The sequence below is a fragment of the Argopecten irradians genome, chromosome 8 (assembly GCF_041381155.1).
Source record: "Argopecten irradians isolate NY chromosome 8, Ai_NY, whole genome shotgun sequence".
Taxonomy (NCBI): domain Eukaryota; kingdom Metazoa; phylum Mollusca; class Bivalvia; order Pectinida; family Pectinidae; genus Argopecten; species Argopecten irradians.
In genome coordinates this window covers 18,070,439-18,085,217 of record NC_091141.1, presented here as the reverse complement: position 1 = coordinate 18,085,217, position 14,779 = coordinate 18,070,439, and the positions used below count along the sequence as shown (strand labels likewise).

At 37.5% G+C, this 14,779-nt stretch overlaps 1 protein-coding gene across 1 annotated transcript in view; it reads left to right on the top strand.

The window, feature by feature from the left end:
• Positions 1–14,779, top strand: part of LOC138329562 (MAM and LDL-receptor class A domain-containing protein 2-like) — a 112,874-nt gene that overhangs the window by 42,199 nt on the left and 55,896 nt on the right. The window contains exons 62-78 of the mRNA XM_069276637.1: positions 1,240–1,326; positions 1,789–1,935; positions 2,222–2,487; positions 2,933–3,023; positions 3,209–3,627; positions 6,852–6,942; positions 8,597–9,021; positions 9,258–9,375; positions 9,569–9,709; positions 10,116–10,372; positions 10,749–10,863; positions 11,043–11,171; positions 11,479–11,738; positions 11,900–12,128; positions 12,331–12,456; positions 12,946–13,200; positions 13,886–14,286. Of these exons, the coding sequence (XP_069132738.1) occupies positions 1,240–1,326; positions 1,789–1,935; positions 2,222–2,487; positions 2,933–3,023; positions 3,209–3,627; positions 6,852–6,942; positions 8,597–9,021; positions 9,258–9,375; positions 9,569–9,709; positions 10,116–10,372; positions 10,749–10,863; positions 11,043–11,171; positions 11,479–11,738; positions 11,900–12,128; positions 12,331–12,456; positions 12,946–13,200; positions 13,886–14,286 (3,557 nt within the window). The remainder of the gene's footprint in view (positions 1–1,239; positions 1,327–1,788; positions 1,936–2,221; positions 2,488–2,932; positions 3,024–3,208; positions 3,628–6,851; positions 6,943–8,596; positions 9,022–9,257; positions 9,376–9,568; positions 9,710–10,115; positions 10,373–10,748; positions 10,864–11,042; positions 11,172–11,478; positions 11,739–11,899; positions 12,129–12,330; positions 12,457–12,945; positions 13,201–13,885; positions 14,287–14,779) is intronic.

Sequence of the window (14,779 nt, the reverse complement as noted above, 5' to 3'; positions counted from 1 at the left end):
CACGTTCCAACAAACGAACATTAACATGTTAACGAAATGAGAGTTATTCTATCTTTATACCGCATTATTCAGTATTAAGCATTCAACAAGTGATATATTGTAAAGTATTGCATCTTCCATATAAGTATGCATAATACCTTCCTATAATTACATTCTTGTCTGTGTAAACAGAACATTTAATTTATATTTTACCTTCGTTCTATAAACAGTAATACCTTCCTATAATTACATTCATGTCTGTGTAAACAGAACATTTAAATTATAGCTTACCCTCTATAAACAATAATGCCTTCCTATAATTACATTCAAGCCTGCGTAAACAGAACATTTAAATTATAGTTTACCTTCTATAAACAGTAATGCCTTCCTATAATTACATTCATGCCTGTGTAAACAAAACATTTAAATTATAGTTTACCTTCTATAAACAGTAATACCTTCCTATAATTACATTCATGCCCGTGTAAACAAAACATTTAAATTATAGTGTACCTTCTATAAACAGTAATACCTTCCTATAATTACATTCATGCCTGTGTAAACAGAACATTTAAATTATAGTTTACCTTTTATAAACAGTAATGCCTTCCGATAATTACATTCATGCCTGTGTAAACAGAACATTTAAATTATAGTTTACCTTCTATAAACAGTAATACCTTCCTATAATTACATTCATGCCTGTGTAAACAAAACATTTAATTTATAGTTTACCTTCTATGAACAGTAATGCCTTCCGATAATTACATTCATGCCTGTGTAAACAGAACATTTAAATTATAGTTTACCTTCTATAAACAGTAATACCTTCCTATAATTACATTCATGCCTGTGTAAACAAAACATTTAATTTATATTTTACCTTCTATGAACAGTAATGCCTTCCTATAATTACATTCATGCCTGTGTAAACAAAACATGTTATTCATCTTTAACCTTCTATAAACAGTAATGCCTCGCTATAATTCCATTTATGTCTGTGTAAACAGAACATTTAATTTAGTAAACAAAACATTTAATTTATATTTTACCTTCTATGAACAGTAATGCCTTCCTATAATTACATTCATGCCTGTGTAAACAAAACATGTTATTCATCTTTAACCTTCTATAAACAGTAATGCCTCGCTATAATTCCATTTATGTCTGTGTAAACAGAACATTTAATTTAGCTTTTACCTTCTATAATCAGTAATGCCTAAACAGAAAATTTACGTATCTGTTTCCTTCTCTAAACAGTAATGCCTTCCTATGCTAATCCGGCCACACAAACAACTGTTAGTACAATGTCAACCCCAGCCTCTACTTCTGCTTCTCCGACACCAGGTAAATACTACAGTGACACCAGGTAAATACTACAGTGACGCCATGTAAATACTATAGTGACGGCATGTAAATACATGTACTATAGTGACGCTATGTAAATACTACAGTGACGCTATAGTGACGCAATGTAAATACTATAGTGACGCTATAGTGACGCCATGTAAATACTATTGTGACGCCATTTAAATACTATTGTGACGCCATGTAAATACTGTTGTGACACAATTTAAATACTTTTGTGACGCCATTTAAATAATATTGTGACGCCATGTAAATACTTTTATGACACCATACCATATATTGAAGATCTACGAGATCTAATACCTGCCAGAAAGGCTGATATCTTTTTGTTTCACATTTTTCTTCACCTTGATCACATTTTGGTACATCTTCATGAAGAAGGGAACAAAGACATTATGATTTCACTTGCACAAACATTAAGGCCATTTTCTCTTTCTTCAGCGGCCACACAGTATGATTGTAACTTTGACACAGGGCTCTGTCTATGGAAACAGGACATTCAGACAGACCAATTTGACTGGACTCGAGCACAAGGACCTACTGGTAGCACTCTTACCGGCCCCACCAACGATCACACTCAAGGAAATAGTAAGGCCTGTTCAACCATGATTTCACATTTCATATTGACAAAAATAAGATAATAAATTACATAACATTAACTGTGCCCAGGACCTGATAATACACAGTAAATAACTAGTTAGTGAACTTCTCCTTTGCAGAGCATAATTAGCTTGTCGCATTAGGATTGCAATATGAACAGCTCCTCCTAATGAATTGCATTTTTATACACAAGGCTGAAATTCTCTCTCGCCATTTTATATTTAAATGAAAACTTTGATGTGCTATATTACTGATTTTTTTTATTATTTACAAGGCAATGGCTGGTATATCTTCATTGAGGCGTCCAATCCTCGTCGCCCTAACGACACTGCCAGAGTGATGTCCCCTGTGATAACTGACAACAGACCAAGATGTCTCAGTTTTTGGTATCACATGTATGGTACACATGTGAATATGCTCAATGTTTACCAAACCAACAGTATTTCCAGTCTTGGTTCTCCCATCTGGAGCCGTCAGGGTACACAGGGTAACCAGTGGATACAGGGCAAGGTGGCTATCACACCTTCCTCATCGTACATGGTAAGTCTGCGCTATCACACCCTCCTCATCGTACATGGTAAGTCTGCGCTATCACACCCTCCTCATCATACATGATAAGGTCTGCGTTATCACACCCTCCTCATCATACATGGCAGGTCTGTCCTATCACATCCTCCTCATCTTTCATGGCAGGTCTGTGCTATCACACCCTCCCCATCATACATGGTAGGTCAGCGTTATCACACTCTCCTAATCATACATGGTAGATGTGGTATGACCTGTCATATCTGGATTTGGACCTAGTGATAACTTGTATTTTTTATACGATGTTCAGTTTTATGACCTTATCACAGTGTTTGGTTGCTATTGGTTATGTCTCACAGCATAGAGTAGAAAACACATATATATGGGTAATAGAAAGTCTCTTACTTGAGTTTGACATGAATATAACTTTTAAAGATACAATGAATCATTTTTCACACAGATTGTGTTTGAAGGAGTTCGAGGGATCAGTTATCGTGGCGATATTGCCATTGATGATGTTAGAATGGCATTAGGAAGCTGTGCATATACATGTGAGTCTGTCTTTTGTTATATTGTTTGAATTTTTCTCTGAAGACAATACTACTATTTCCCTTTTTATCAAATAGCATTATAATTAATAAGGAGAATGTATTTATGGAAAGTAATAATATGTACAATTATTAAAACTTCTTAATGAAGTCTGAAAATTTAATATTGTACACATTTCTATTTTAAGCTGGTAACAACTCATGTGACTTTGAGAGCTCTTCAATTTGTGGCTACACGCACTACAGTACTGATCAACATCCATTTCAATGGCACCACGGAACAACATCGTCCACTGGCACTGGCCCGAGTGCTGACCACACCCTCGGGACGACTGCTGGACATTACGTCTATATGGAGGCATCTAATGTTCCTGTTAACATGACAACTCACCTCATCACCCCTGTTATGCCGGCTACATCTGGTCCTGTTTGTGTTCAGTTCTACTATCATATGTTTGGGCGAAATATCGGAGCACTAAATGTGTATGTCGCGACATCTAATACTGACCAAACTAAAAAAGGCCAGGCTGTGTGGACACGCAACTTCAACCAGGGAAATGTCTGGCATTTAGGACAGGCTACTATAACACCTAATGGGCAGTACTATGTAAGTGTAGGACAGACCCACCATTACACGTAATGGACAGTACTATGTAAATCAATGACAGACCTCCATTACACGTAATGGGCAGTCCTAGGTAAATCTAGACAGGCCACCATTACACGTAATGGACAGTACTATATAATCTACGACAGGCCTCATTACACGTAAGGGTAGTCTACGTAAATCTACGACAGGCTACCATTACACGTAATGGACAGTACTATATAAATCTACGACAGGCCATCATTACACGTAATGGACAGTACTATATAAATCTACGACAGGCTACCATTACACGTAATGGACAGTACTATGTAAATCTACGACAGGCCATCATTACACGTAATGGACAGTACTATATAAATCTACGACAGACCACCATTACACGTAATAGACAGTGCTATGTAAATCTACGACAGACCAACATTACACGTAATAGACAGTGCTATGTAAATCTACGACAGGCCATCATTACACGTAATGGACAGTACTATGTAAATCTACGACAGACCACCATTACACGTAATGGACAGTACTATGTAAATCTACGACAGGCTACCATTACACGTAATGGACAGTACTATATAAATCTACGACAGGCTACCATTACACGTAATGGACAGTACTATGTAAATCTACGACAGGCCACCATTACACGTAATGGACAGTACTATATAAATCTACGACAGGCTACCATTACACGTAATGGACAGTACTATATAAATCTACGACAGGCTACCATTACACGTAATGGACAGTACTATATAAATCTACGACAGGCCATCATTACACGTAATGGACAGTACTATATAAATCTACGACAGGCTACCATTACACGTAATGGACAGTACTATATAAATCTACGACAGGCCACCATTACACGTAATGGACAGTACTATATAAATCTACGACAGGCTACCATTACACGTAATGGACAGTACTATATAAATCTACGACAGGCTACCATTACACGTAATGGACAGTACTATGTAAATCTACGACAGGCTCAACCATTTACACGTAATAGACAGTACTATATAAATCTACGACAGGCCATCATTACACGTAATGGACAGTACTATATAAATCTACGACACCATTACACGTAATGGACAGTACTATATAAATCTACGACAGGCTACCATTACACGTAATGGACAGTACTATATAAATCTACGACAGGCCATCATTACACGTAATGGACAGTACTATATAAATCTACGACAGGCCATCATTACACGTAATGGACAGTACTATATAAATCTACGACAGGCCATCATTACACGTAATGGACAGTACTATATAAATCTACGACAGGCCACCATTACACGTAATGGACAGTACTATATAAATCTACGACAGGCTACCATTACACGTAATGGACAGTACTATATAAATCTACGACAGGCCATCCATTACACGTAATGGACAGTACTATATAAATCTACGACAGGCTACCATTACACGTAATGGACAGTACTATATAAATCTACGACAGGCTACCATTACACGTAATGGACAGTACTATATAAATCTACGACAGGCCATCATTACACGTAATAGACAGTACTATATAAATCTACGACAGGCCATCATTACACGTAATGGACAGTACTATATAAATCTACGACAGGCCATCATTACACGTAATGGACAGTACTATATAAATCTACGACAGGCCATCATTACACGTAATGGACAGTACTATGTAAAATCTACGACAGGCTACCATTACACGTAATAGGACAGTACTATATAAATCTACGACAGGCCATCATTACACGTAATGGACAGTACTATGTAAATCTACGACAGGCATACCATTACACGTAATGGACAGTACTATGTAAATCTACGACAGGATACCATTACACGTAATGGACAGTACTATATAAATCTACGACAGGCCACATTACACGTAATAGGACAGTACTAATAAATCTACGACAGGCCACCATTACACGTAATAGACAGTACTATGTAAATCTACGACAGACCACCATTACACGTAATAGACAGTACTATGTAAATCTACGACAGGCCATCATTACACGTAATGGACAGTACTATATAAAATCTACGACAGGCCACCATTACACGTAATGGACAGTACTATATAAATCTACGACAGGCTACCATTACACGGTAATGGGCAGTCCTAGGTAAATCTACGACAGGCCACCATTACACGTAATGGACAGTACTATATAATCTACGACAGGCCATCATTACACGTAATGGACAGTACTATGTAAATCTACGACAGGCTACCATTACACGTAATAGACAGTACTATATAAATCTACGACAGGCCATCATTACACGTAATAAATCTAGACAGTACATACGTAATACAGTACTAATCTACGACAGGCTACCATTACACGTAATGGACAGTACTATATAAATCTACGACAGGCTACCATTACACGTAATAGACAGTACTATATAAATCTACGACAGGCCACCATTACACGTAATAGACAGTACTATGTAAATCTACGACAGGCTACCATTACACGTAATGGACAGTACTATGTAAATCTACGACAGGCTACCATTACACGTAATGGACAGTACTATGTAAATCTACGACAGGCTACCATTACACGTAATGGACAGTGCTATGTAAATCTACGACAGACCACCATTACACGTAATAGTACAGTGCTATGTAAATCTAAGACAGGCCATCATTACACGTAATGGACAGTACTATGTAAATCTACGACAGACCACCATTACATGTAATGGACAGTACTATAATAAATCTACGACAGGCTACCATTACACGTAATGGACAGTACTATATAAATCTACGACAGGCCACCATTACACGTAATGGACAGTACTATATAAATCTACGACAGGCTACCATTACACGTAATGGACAGTACTATATAAATCTACGACAGGCTACCATTACACGTAATGGACATCACTATGGAATATTGTGTTATATCTCTTGATTAATCTCTACAATTAATCTTTATGATAATGATTACTGATAGGAATATTAGCGTTAGCTACAGTGTCTGCATAATAGGATTACGGGTATACGGTCACTTTCATTTGATCATCGGGCTCGACATTGTAATAACCTTTTTCCATCATCGGGGACGATATTCTATTGAATATGTTTTTCCACTATAATTGTTACAGCGTTTTAATACGAATTTGTAACATAAATGATAGTTACTTAGGCAGCACACTTTGTATTTGTCCAGGTGGTGTTTGAGGCCGTTAGAGGAACGTCCTATCTGGGAGATATTGCCCTGGATGATGTTAGTTTCAGGAATGGGCCGTGTGGAAGTGCAGGTAAGAGTAACCGACTATGTGTAACAAAGTCGGGAATCGGTTCAGTTGGAAAGAGCCACTTATCACTTAGGGGATACTTATGTAACTCTGTTACATATGTTTTAGTAGAAAGTTATAGATATAAGTTAAACTACATTTTATCACTAAGTTTTTTTTCTTTCCAAATATATTTTTTAGTAATCAGCAAATACATATACATTTGCAATAGTGTTATTTCATTCTCTCATAATTTATGTAATTAATATTTTGTAAAAATATTCCATTTTTGTATCTCAATCTTTCACACATTTAATAGCATTGAAATCTATCATTCAACAATCCATTATTCTTTCATTCGCGAAGATTTATTTCTGTAAATTTCACCATACACGGCATTATTTTACATACAACATTCTTAAATTTAACAGAAAAAAAGAGTAGAATAAAACAATTGACCAAATTTCACTAGCTATTTAGATGTAATTTTAAGGCTTCTATTAAAATAGTGTTTACAGGATTTTTAATAATAATTGTATTTGTCAGTAAAATATCTGCTTAAACTTTCAGTTTTTTTGCTCACGACAGAATCTGCGTTTTCTTCTTCATTTTCAAATTTCTTTTGATTCCTTTGCTTTCCCTAAGGGTTGAACAATTGCAAAGGCAGGCAACACAAACTGTATAGAAAACACAATGTTAGCATTCGTTGTGTTTAATTGACAGAGGGCACGGGCACTGTTAAGGTCCGGTCATTCTTATATTATTATCGCATTCTATCGTATTTACAAATGAGGGACTAGAATTACGCCTTGGTACACTACGATAAGTTAAATAAGTTACAATAGGCTTAGTTAGACATAATGGCGTGGGTACTTCTATGTAGATTCTGATATACTGTGCTATGCATTGATATGCTTCTATCTTAGGAGTTTGGTAAGTGGTAGAAGTACAGTTAGGGACTAGAATACATTTCTGCATCATATATTGGCGTATCTCTATCTAGTAATACCCGCATTAATATACGTTATCTAGCGTATTACAAATTATTATAACTTATCACAGTGTTCCAAGGCGTACCTCTATTCCGTCGGTTTTTATATACGTTAGGTTACGCTAATAGTACAAGTATGGCCGCGCCCTAAAAGTATAATGTATATTTAATAAGCTTTTGTTTCCCTAAATTCAATGACATACACAGCTTGCGTAACAAAAGCATTTGCTTGGGGTTCTTGGGCAAAGATCAATATTAAGGTCACATCCTGAAACAATTCGTTGATCTGATAATTATCATTTCCTTATTCCTGTTGATATGTGACATATACGTCTGCATCAAAAATACTTGTATACATCTAGCTATGTTTTAATAAGGATTTCATTGACAAATGTCACTGTTACTATAAATGCCTAATGTTTCAGGCAACATATCCACCTTTATGAACGTCTTAATCGTAACTACACTAATTGTCCTAGAGGAAGCTGTCGATGTCATGTCCATTGATTGTTACAGTGAAGAATAGGGACATGTCAATGCGGACCAATGATGAAAAAGCCCTGCCTGTCAGTAATGAAATTAATCCCATCTCAAGTTAGTTGGGTTATTGATGCAATATCAATAAAAAAACATTGTGGGGTCTTGCTAATATCTAAATTAAATCCTGACATTTCTTAATAATTGCAGGCGCATGCGATTTTGAAAAGGGCACATGCACATGGACAAATGTTAAGAAAGGAGATGATTTCGATTGGTTGAGGTACCGAGGAAGTACAAATAGTCAGTTTACTGGTCCTGCAACAGATCACACCCTTGGTACGCCTCAGGGTAACTACATGCTCCTGGAGACCAGTGCCCCTCGGGTCGCAGGCGACAAGGCTAGACTTGCTAGTGAGGTTTTCCCAGCCAAACAGACCGCCGCATGTTTCCTCTTTTACTATCACATGTACGGAGCAGATGTAAACAGACTGTCTGCCTACATCCTTACTAACCAGACCACGGACACTTTTACATCAGAGGCCATGTTATGGACCTTGCAGGGAGAGGCTGGCAATAGTTGGAACTTGGGACAAATTAACATCCCGACAACTTACACAGCCAGACCATTCCAGGTAATACCATAATACCACCCACCATAATATCAACATAGTAAGACATCTTTTTTGATCACATTAATAGTAACCTAAGCATTCCAAATCTTCAATGTTTCATTCCAATTAAGGCTAAATATATTTATTCTTCTAAAGTTTTGAGCTCCATCCGTATGTGTGTTGTGTAGATGATTTAAGTGTTAGTGTAATAATGTATCAGTTTAATTTTGAGCTCCACCCTTACGTGTGTTGTGTAGATAATACTAGAAGGTGTAAGAGGACAAGGCTATAGAGGAGATATCGGTTTGGATGATTTCTCACTCAGTGATCAGGGCTGTGTCACTTCTCCTGCATCCGCTGACCCAATCACAAATGGTAAGTTAACTGTAACATAATCGTAGCTGAACAATTATGCTGTTAACTTGAATTTTAACAATAACGCCATAAAAAATCACTATTTAGCTCTATAGATTTCAATATTAAAGCAGTTTATCTCGAAGTAACATAGGAAACTTGATGTTTGTTTGCAGCATTAATGGTAAATCATGTTATTTACTTATCCTTACAGCTCCTTCCGTGTTCTGTGAATTTGAGGGCAACACCTGTTCTTGGACGCAGAGTGTAGCAGATAACTTCAATTGGACCGTAACTACTGTCGGACATACGCCGCCGACAGGACCCTCTGGAGATCACTCTGATGGGGGAAATGGTTGGTTTAATCGCTGAAACTTAGCAAACTAATATTTTCATTCGTATATATGGAACGAGGTTTTCGAATGTTGTATCAAGTCAAGGCCAACCATTTTAATTTCACAAAATCATTTTTTGTTCTTTCAGTTACAATTTCAAATTGAAGGACTTACTTTAATTTAAATTGCATACTGTAATACAGATTCCATATTATTAAAGTTTCAGTCAGCTGCGAGTATTAGGAATGTTTAATCAAGATCAATATTGACCTTTTTATGCAAGACAGTCCTTGTTGATTGTTTTTCTGAAGGCGTGTTGTAATGGTTTGTATCTGTATACATTGTTTATATTCTGTATCTGTATACTTTATTTTTCTTCCACATCTGTACATTTGGCTCAAAGCGTGCTTTAAAACATTGTTTTAGGTCAGTACCTATACACCCAGGCAGTTGGACATACCCCAGGAAGTAAGGCTATCCTCAACTCACCAATGCTGCCCCCAACAACACCCGGAGGTACCTGCTTCACATTCTACTATCACATGTTTGGTCCGACTGTTGGCAGTCTAAACGTCTATATTATCGCGGGTGGATCCCGCACGCTGCGTGGCTCGTTCACGGGTACACACGGTAATCGCTGGAATCTGGCTCAGTACACCATTCAGTCCCATACTGACTATCAGGTATGTGGTCATGTCATTGTATTATGACGTTTGACGTTGTGTTAGTAGTATATTCTGGAAAGAGGTTTTATACCTGTTTTATCTCACATTGTCAAAATATAAAAAATTCAAGATAGAGATAAAAAAATATTATTTATTTCTTCAAATTGAGTCAGAGTTCAAAGGTCATGTTTGATCGAGGTCAACTATTACGATTTACTACTTATATCAATCTAATAGGGAAATGTTGTTATTTGCCATTTTAGGTCGAACATAATCTCTCAAAAATAGTATTTCAATGCCCCAGTTCTATGTCATTTTTACCACTTAAGTCTATGTTGAAACAAAGATCATTATTTGATATGTAAATAAATGGGTTGTGTGTTAATTACGTTAGATCCAGATAGAAGCTGCGACCAAGGGATCTTTTGCTGGAGACATTTCGATTGATAGTATCAACATGGACAATGTCAACTGTGCTAACTCTAGCCTCGCCCAACACACCACCGACAGTAAGTACGCACGAAGCTGTAGAGGTGTCATGAAATATCGTTATGTTTTCACTGAATCTCTTTAACACGCTTAATCAAGGCTTGCTTGTGTGTATACCTTATGACATGTATTTTGTCCATACATCTATACAATTTTGTTGTAATGAGATAACAAGCCGACTATAATCATTTCTCTGCAGTTTCCTGTACATTTGAGAATGGTCTATGTGGGTGGAGCCAGGATCATCGTGACAATTTTGATTGGATGACTGGAAGAGGTTCAAACAGGACAGGAATAACTACAGATCATACAACAAATACTGCATCAGGTACAGTAAAACTAGATATAGTAGCTTGTAGGGGTTAGATTTCCTTTAAAATCAAATATACATATATACCATTTGAAATCATTTAGACAGGCTCGTTTATCAAAATAGGATAGCTTGTGATATATCTAATTGTTCATGTCTTAATGTGGTGTTTTAATAAATCAATTGTTATTTGGTCGAAATTGCCTTCTGTATGTATATCTCAGTTATGTATTATAATTTGATATACATAACTTTTTCCTTTTGCATAATTATATGAAAGACTACTTCCTGTTTACATAATAATGGGTAATATCTTTGATGGCAGGACACTTTTTGTATGCTGATGCATCTTCCCCGGCCAGACAGGGATGGAAGGCCCGTCTACTGAGTCCACAGTTTCCAGCCTCTAGTGGGGAGTGCCTACGGTTCTACATGTTTATGACAGGGACACCACACGCCACGCTCAGTGTGTACACTCGCTCTGATACAGGTACAGAGAGTTCTGTGTGGACAAGGACCAACACTGTCCAGGGAAATACCTGGGTACCAGGGGAGGTTACACTTACAAGTCAATCCAAATTTCAAGTGAGTATTTAGTCAAACATTGTTTCCTACTTGTGATAAACAATGCAATACTTTTTCTCTGTATGTTTGATTTTTATACAGGTCTCTATTAAAAAATTAGCATAAACTCATTTTCAATTGATTTACATGGAAACAAAATACAACCTTATAACTTTTTCTAGGTGATCATTGAGGCCCTGCGTGGCTCCTCCTCTACAAGTGATGTTGCCATTGACGACCTGACTATCAGCCCTGGACCTTGTAGAAGGGCAGGGGCATGTAATTTTGAGCAGGGTCTCTGTGGTTACACTAACTTACAAGGTGACCAGTTTGACTGGACACGTGGCCAGGGAAAATCCCCCTCCACTTACACCGGTCCTACCGTAGACCATACAACAGGGAGTGCGGTTGGTAAGGATTATTCTAGAATATAAACCAGCTGTAAAATCTTGTCATCGTTCTATAGCTCATGCTATGACCATTATACAAGCCGTCTTTCTCTGATTTGAATGTGAGGTCATTACTCCATTGGTTTCATATTTTGCATCATTATGGTGTCAATGAATCTCAATAGCTTTAACATTGTAACACACGAAATTACTTTTTATTTTAGGGCACTATATGTTCATTGAGAGCAGCAGTCCTCAGCGTCCCGGAGACAAAGCCTGGCTGGCTAGTGACACAATACAACCCACAACAGGATCATGTCTCACATTCTGGTACAGCATGAATGGGGCAGGTTTGTATCTACATGATAATCTCTCATATTCTGGTACAACTTGAATGGGCAGGTTTGTATCTACATAGTAATCTCTCATATTCTGGTACAACATGAATGGGTCAGGTTGGTATCTACATAGTAATCTCACACTCAGGTACAACATGAATGGGGCAGGTTTGTATCTACATAGTAATCTCTCATATTCTGGTACAACATGGATGGGGCAGGCTTTTATCTACAGAGTAATCTGTCACAATCTGGTACAGCATGAATGGGGCAGGTTTAAATCTACATAGTGATCACTCACAATCTGGTACAACATGAATGGGACAGGCTGGTATCTACATAGCGATCTCCCACAATCTAGTACAAGGCTTAATCTATGTCTAAATTATAGAAGGATTGATATAAATATATGAATTGTTATGGGTAATTATTATATTTGAAATATATGTTTAATACACGTTGTATAATTTATAATTCTCTTGATGTGCATATTTTTTTTAGGAATTGGCACGTTGAATGTGTACTACACCAACACTACCAACACCAAAATCTTTAGCATAAGTGGTAACCATGGCGATGTATGGATACAGGGAAATGTAACACTGGTGTCCACTCAGCCATTTAAAATTTTGTTTGAGGCAATTAGAGGTCAGAGCTACAGAGGTGACATCGGCCTTGATGACATTGACGTAACACCAGGCTATTGTTCTCTGCAGACTACAGCATCACCAATCACCACCCCACAGCCCACACTGGGTAAGTCTCTTGCCTCTCTACAACCTATACTTGGTAGGTTTTCACACCTCACCTCCAAACTACACTGGGTAAGTCTCTCACTCCTTTAAATTACCATTCGCCATCTCCAAACACTGGGTAAATTTGCAACTCCTCAACATACCACTCGCTGCCTCCACACTATACTAGGTAAATCTGCAACACCTCAACATACCACTCGCTGCCTCCACACTACACTGGGTAAATCTGCAACACCCCAACATACCACTCGCTGCCTCCACACTATACTAGGTAAATCTGCAACACCTCAACATACCACTCGCTGCCTCCACACTATACTTGGTAAAGCTGCAACACCCCAACATACCACTCGCTGCCCTCACACTACACTGGATTAATCCTCACCTTCTTAAACTATCCCTTGTCACTTCGATTTTTAATTGTAAATGTGTGACTATCAACATTGAGCTGTTTAAAATTGTTGAATACCACAGAACTTATTGCCATAAATTCTTAATTGATGTATTTGGGATTGACTTGTTCATAATTTATCAAGCACTCTGCTTTGTCGTAAGTTTATCGAATAACTTCTCTAAATGCCTGTACTTTACTTTAATATCATGCAGCTTCCATGATTGGTTGTTAGTGTTATCTTACGGTGTCCCTGATTGGTGTATAAATTTACGTTTATAGTATTGTCTTACAGCTACTCTGATTGGCTGTAATTTTGAATCTGGATTCTGTAACTGGAGTCAAGACCACACCGACACATTTGATTGGACGATGGATACAGCAGGCACTTCCAGTGTAGGAACTGGTCCTAGGTTTGATCATACCCTCCAGAACAATAACGGACACTACATCTATATTGAGGCATCAGGAAAGAGGCCAAACTCAACAGCTCGTCTTATAAGTCCCCAACTGACCACATCCGGTCAACTATGCGTCCAGTTCTGGTACAACATGTATGGTCAACACATCAACAAACTAAACCTGTACACCAAATCTAACAACGGACTGAGTCCAGTCCTGTGGACCAAGGCTGGTAACCAAGGCAACAGGTGGATTGAAGGACAAGTGGACATTGTATCCTCTTCAGGAAGTCAGGTCTGTTCTTTCAGGAATTGTTTGGTTTTTGGATCTATATAATTATAGAGAGATTATATTATAATTCCACATTTGTATAAAAAAGAAGCATGTTTGCAGCCTATAATCAATACAGCATAGTGCCATGCTACAATGCACCACATACTGCAATCATATTGTAATTATTATAATAATTAACAGTTTTTACATCTCAGGCTTACGGAGCAGGTTTAGGCGTGGTCTGACAAATTTAGTCAAATTTTGGTCTGTGGACAGGATTTAAGTTCGTCGTAGATAATGCTCATATGTTTGTCATGCCTGATTGAAGGTATTGTGCAAGACGAGGCACTGTTGAATTTTGAAAAGTTAAGATGAAATAGTAAGTGAGAAATCGGTAAATTTTGATCAAAATTGGGCCCTTTCAGGTCTGACCCTTAACCCTGTATATACCAGCTTAATATACCACATGCTGCATGCAGGGTTTTTACCTTGTAAGTGAGAGCGCTTCATTGCC